Source organism: Callithrix jacchus, chromosome 10 (assembly GCF_049354715.1).
Source record: "Callithrix jacchus isolate 240 chromosome 10, calJac240_pri, whole genome shotgun sequence".
NCBI lineage: Eukaryota > Metazoa > Chordata > Mammalia > Primates > Cebidae > Callithrix > Callithrix jacchus.
In genome coordinates this window covers 111,717,115-111,723,137 of record NC_133511.1, presented here as the reverse complement: position 1 = coordinate 111,723,137, position 6,023 = coordinate 111,717,115, and the positions used below count along the sequence as shown (strand labels likewise).

The 6,023-nt window shown below is 51.8% G+C and overlaps 1 protein-coding gene across 50 annotated transcripts in view; it reads right to left on the bottom strand.

Moving 5' to 3' along the window:
* Nucleotides 1–2,087: 2,087 nt before the first annotated feature.
* The window catches only part of ATG13 (autophagy related 13), a 69,634-nt gene continuing 65,698 nt past the window's right edge, over nt 2,088–6,023 (bottom strand). For all 50 annotated transcript variants that reach the window (XM_054240824.2, XM_078340944.1, XM_009008023.5 and 47 more), the window contains one exon: nt 2,088–4,321. In XM_054240824.2, the coding sequence (XP_054096799.1) occupies nt 4,244–4,321 (78 nt within the window). In that variant the 3' untranslated portion in view covers nt 2,088–4,243. The remainder of the gene's footprint in view (nt 4,322–6,023) is intronic.

Sequence of the window (6,023 nt, the reverse complement as noted above, 5' to 3'; positions counted from 1 at the left end):
GAGTTGAGTCCTCATTCCCTCATGTACCAGGTCTCGCCAATAATCTCTGGCTTACCCTGTGACTGCTGCTTCATCAGAAGACGGTTCCTCTGAGGGTCAGAAATCATGCAGACACCCCAGGCACGTGGCTCACACCTGTAATCCCACTGCTTTGGGAGGCAGAGACAGGAGGATCACTTAAGCCCAGGAGTTCAAGACCAGCCTGGACATAGATCTCACATAAGATCCTGTCTCTACAAAATCTAAAAAATAGCCAAGCATGATGGCACACGCCTGTGGTCCCAGTTACTAAGGAGGCTGAGGTGGGAGGATTGCTTGAGCCCTGGAGGTCAAGGCTGCAGTGAGCTGTGATTGTACCAATGCACTCCAGCCTAGGTGACAAAGGGAGACCCTACCTCAAAAATTAAAAATGTAGACAGCATCTAACATCACAAGTGTGCAGTGGTCATGCGTGAATGTGCAGCAGCTGAGAGAGGGTCCCTCAGCCCCTGAGCCCTCCCCACCATGCCACCCCTTAGCCTGAAGTCAGGCCATTTCCATCTGCCACCTACTCACACGGAGGCTGTGACAGATTCAGTTCCCCTATCCTCTCTTGAGCAGGTTTTGCTTTGCTTTAAAGGTCAAGATAGTTATTCTACCACAATTTTTTTTTTAAAGGTTTGTCAGTGGGAGGGTAGGACAGAATTTCACTTCCCACAGTGGTCAAGTTCCAGGTGTTTGCTGCTTGCTTACTAATGGTAATCAGGAGGCTCTAAGCGGCCCCAGCTGTGCCTGGTTTTTCAGGGCCAGAGCTGTGGGATCAGGCAGTGTTAAGATGCTGGTTACAAACATTAGGCCTGAGCCCCAGGAGGCGAGTCCCATTGCAAGATGGTGGCCTTCCACCAGGCACTAGGGGCCTCCTCTCTCTCTGGATCTGCTCAGCTAGAGCTGGGTGACTGGAACGGAGAGGCAGTGACCCAGGGAAACAGCAGTGAAGAAACTGTTTACTTGGATTGGGCTCCTGGCAGGGCCTCTGCTGAGTGACTTAAATGCCAATTTACCAAGGCCTTAGCAATGCTGGCCTCCAGGGGTGGAGTGCAGGGAGATGCTTTAAAGAGGTAGGACACCATTGCTGGGCATGGGGCAACTGAGCTCGTTATTGGGGGTTCCTGGCTGAAGGGGAACACTGCGAACAGCCTTTTCATCACTTCTGACACAAGTATCAGGCAATTGTCCTGGTTGGCCCCATGATCAGTGTCATCTGGTTTACTAATAAGCACGAGCTGCCGGTTCCAGCAATGGGCTGGATTTAGAATTTTCTAACCAGCCCTTTTTAATCCTGGACCTGGCTTCAGCCTGAAGGTGGGTGGGGCAGCAACCAAACAGCGGCTGTCGTTTTTGTCTGTTCTTTGGCCTCTAGAACTCTCTCTGCCTCTGGGACGTTGGCTCTACCTTCAGCTTCCTCCCCCAAATATGGGCACAAACTAGGAGGCAGGGCTGGCCCTGGCCAGGTGAAGAGGCTGGCAGCCCCAGCCCCCAGGGGCCAGACAGGACGCAACCCCCATAGGGCTCCTCTTCCTGGCTCAAGGACCGCCCTAGGGCCCTGGTGGGAGTGCTGGTCAAATCAAGGCAGCGAATAAACTTGCATGGGCCCTTAACTTCCTGCTGCTTCCCTCTCTGGTTGCTCATGCTCCCAACCCCAATGGCTTGGAGAGCCCTTCACTTCCTGCCACCAGGACTGTTGTTTTTCCCTCTGAACCATTCCTCCAAGATGAGTTCTGTTACATAAGAGGCAATAAAGAGCTGACAGTGGCCTACATTTTATGGAGAGTTTACTATGGGGGTATTTTAAATGCATTAGCCAATGAATATTCAAATACAAGCTGCTGACAGGGGAACAGGGAGAGTGAAATTCTAAGAAGTTTCCTGACCCAGGAAACCCCAGGGTACACAGCCCGTAAGTGGCCGCACCCCACTCTAAACAGGCTTGTGGACACAGGTTTTTGCAAGCTTCACAACGCACCACTCTCCCCTTTCCCAGACCTGCATTGGGGCGGGGGGAAAAGGAGTTACAAGGTCTTCAGACAACTTTGCAGGACAGGAGACTGTAAAGTACAGAAAAAAATTTATTGGAAATCTCTTGAATACATTTTGAAGTGTAGCTCAGTATTTCCAAAGTAGGCTGGAGAGGTTGGAGGAGGGACTCTGCCACCTGGAGACGGACAGCTGGTCCCAGCTTGTCCCGGGGGTGCTGCAGGAGTCAGTCTAGGGCTCATATGTTTTATGGTAGGGCTGAGGGGCAAGGGCTGTCCTTAACAGTTGCTTTGGTTCTCCCAGGCTCAGCTCAGTCAGGGCTGCACCTCCCTGGCCTCTTCACAGATGAAGCTCTGGTGAAAGGCTGCTGCCGCCTGCAGAGGCCAAGAGAGCTGCCCAGGGACAATGGCTAGCACGCCTTTCCATACAAGGCCTTGGAAAGAGGCCAGTGGCTGAAATATGGGGGCATGAATAACTTACCAAGGGCCTTCCCCCTTCTCAGCTGGGACCTTGGGGATAAACCTGGGCCTGGGTTCAGCAGGCCATGCATGTGCTCTGGCCCAAAGACAGGAGGGCCAGTTGGCTGCTGCCGCTGAGAACAAGTTCCCTGTGGCAGCAGCAGCAGGCAGAGCTCAAGTCTCCTCCAGAGCCTGCTCCAGTGCTCAGAGGTCAGCCTTATCGGTGGGAACAGTCACGTGCAGTTTACTAACAAGCAGTTGAGAGCCACCTGCTCCATTCAAGCACAGCTGCTGCCAGTGAGAGCCCCACGTGGGCCAGGAGGAATGGCGTAAGCCTAGATCTCCTTAGCCAGGACTACCAGCGAGGCTGGGAGAGGACAGATGGCAGGTGGGTGAGGCTAGGCACTTGACTTACTCAAGTAACAATACCTGAAGGGTTAAGTCTCATACGCCCAGCTTTGGTTTCTCAACTAGGAGCCAATCCAGCTGGTAAACCCCAGGGCAGTGTACAGACCCTGGGATTAGAGGGAGGTGGTAGCTAGCCCCAAGCAGGAGGAGGAAAAGCTCCACAGTCTAGCCCCAAGGACCAGGAACAAGTACCCCAGCACTGAGGGGACACACACAACATCCCTTAAGTACTACATGTGGCCATCACATTTAGACCTCCTGGGCTGCCAGAACGGAGTCAGTCACGCTGCAGAAGCTGTCAGAGATGTAAGGCTCACCAGGAATACTCAGCTGTCCAAGGTAAAGCCTGTAGTCAGTTTCAGTGCAGCCATGCTGGGAGCTGACTTTGCTCCCGGTCAGCCCTCTTCTTGGATCTCGCTGTCTGTATGGTGGGAAGGCAGATCCTTGCAGCAGCAGCCCGGATTCTCAAGAACCTCCAGAGGAGGACTCCGTCCCAGGAAGAGCCCTCCACCTTCTCCAAGTGAAAAACAACTCACCTCAAACATATTTTCTTTATAAAATATCTGGTTTCTCTGAAAGTAATAAATATTTACTGTGTTCTATAACCAAGGAGCAGCAACGGGGGGACGAGAGGAAAAGAACCTTTGCTATGACTCCAAGTAACAGAATCCTAGAGATTCAGGGTTCCATTTTTATTTCTCATGTAGCTGAGGACCTGAGCATGGGCAGCCACCAGGGCTGCTCAGACCCTCCCAACCTTCAGGGGTGGGAGTGGCTAGTTTTGGAGTTCTCATCTTGGGCAGACAGGCCTGTCATATTGCTAGAAGTACAGGCATGGGGGCAGAGAGGGAGGAAGAGGGGAAGAAGATAGCAGAAAGTAAAGGGGACAATAAGAGCCAAGGGACTCCTTCCTTCTCCTCTTGGCACTGTCCCCTTCCTCTTTCTGCCTCAACACCAATCTCTTGGCCACCAGCTGAAATGTCAAATAGTGGATGGTGACAGCAGGCAGGGAAGGGGCCAGCTGTAAGGCAGGCCCAGGCAGGAGGCATAGGATGCCGTCCTTGGGAAGCAGTTGGTGATGGGTGGGGCACACAGATGGCCCTGCTAAGGGCTCTTTTGTATGAAGGGTCTTCCCATCTTCAAGGCCAGAGCGTAAGTCTTCTCCAACTGGACACTGGGCTTGACTGCTGCCACGGAGGCTCCAGGAGTACACGAGTAGGGAGTTCTGGGTCACCATGGGAGAAGCCAACCTCCCTTCCACCTGGCTCGGTGCAGGATGAGGTGTGGGAGCAGCTGGTGCATGGGAGGCTGCCTGTCCCCTGGGGCCACAAAAAGGGGGGTGCTGCTGGGACTCGAGGATACTTTTACTGCAGGGTTTCCACAAAGGCATCAAACTCACGGACATTCTTCTCATGCACAGCCAGCTTCTCTGGTAATGAGTCCTGTACCAGGAAGAAAGGAAAGAGCTGCTTATCAGACAGGGCCTTGAAGAGGCAGCCAGCCCAGTCCCTGAGAGGGGAGGAAGCGAGCAAGACAAAGCTCAGCTGAGCCTCACTGGGCCGATCGAGCAGGAGAACGCAGGGCAGCGGTGCAGGCGCGGGATGGGGAGAGGTATGTCCATCAGGGCTCTGCAGGGGCTGCAGGGTTAACAGAACAACCTTGAGAGTCCAAGTAGGCCACAAACTTAACGAGAGAGAAAAGGACTACAAGAGCAAGATGACCCAAAAATTAAACATGAAATATCCCTGGCAAAGATCAGACCGACACTAGAATAAAACAGCAAGTGTACAGCTCTACAAATTAAGCAGAGTTTACAAAAGATTTCTTCATACCCTTTGCTGGGCATCAGGACCCCCTGGGGGAACGTGAACCAGGCGGCCCTGAAACAGTCCCAGAATTCTGACACAGCAGGTCTGTGGCAAGGCCTCGGAATCTGTATCTTTACACTAGCTGAGTAGAGGGTGAGAGAGAATGGTAAAGAGAGAAGCAAAGGAAAATAGAACTGTCAGATTTAACTGTCTAGAGTATCAACTATTAATAAAAATGTGCCTCCACTGATGACTCAATGAGAAGCTGCATCTGCAGAGTTTCACTGGGACAATTTCCTGACAGCGTGGGGTTAAGCACGACCACAAGGGAGTCTGGAGAATCTCTTGTCTCAGAGCTTATAATGTGGCCTGGCCACACCAGTAGCTGAGAGTGGTTTGGGTGCAGCTTCCTGAAGGGAGAGAGAGGCCTCAGAATTGGTTTGCAATGGCTGTGGCATCAGCTGAGAGAACTGGAGCCATAACGTCCTTCCAAGTGCATGTCATGATAGGCAGGGGAGTTGAGTGGTTAAAAGACTAAATTCAGGAGCCAGCTCCTCTAGAATCAAACAAAGCTTTGTTTTGCCTGGATCTGTGTGACCATAGCAAGCTAATCATTATTGGTTTTCTCATCTGTAAACTGTGATAAGAAAATCTTCCTCTTAGGGCTGTTGAAGATTCATGTAAAACACTTAGAAAAATGCCTGGCACTCAAAAAGCTTTGATTTTTTTTTTTTTTGAGACAGGGCCTCACCCTGTCACCCAGGCTGTAAGCAGTGGCGCAAACAAGGCTCACTGCAGCACTGATCTCCCCAGCTCAAGCAATCCTCCTGCCTCCACCTCCTGGAGTAGCTGGGACTACAGACGTGTGCCACTACGCCCAGCTAATTTTTTATAGAGACAGGGTTTCACCATGTTGCCCAGGCTGGTCTTAAACTCCTGAGTTCAAGTGAGAGCCTACTAAAGTGCTGAGATTACAGGGACTACAGACACATGCCACCATGCCCAGCTAATTTTTTGTAGAAACGGAGTTTTACATGTTGCCCAGGCTGGTCTTAAATTCCTGAGTTCAAGTGATAGCCTCCTTGGCCTCCCAAAGTGCTGAGATTACAGGCGTGAGCCACTGTGCCTGGCCCCAAAAGCCTTGGTAATAATTATTACTTTTTTTTTTTTGAGACAGAGTCTCGCTCTGTCACCCAGGCTAGAGTGCAGTGGTATAATCTTGGCTCACTGCAACCTCCGCCTCCCAGGTTCAAGTGATTCTCCTGCCTCAGCCTCCTGAGTGGCTGAGATTACAGGCGCCTGCCACATCCTGCCAATTTTTGTATTTAGAGACAGG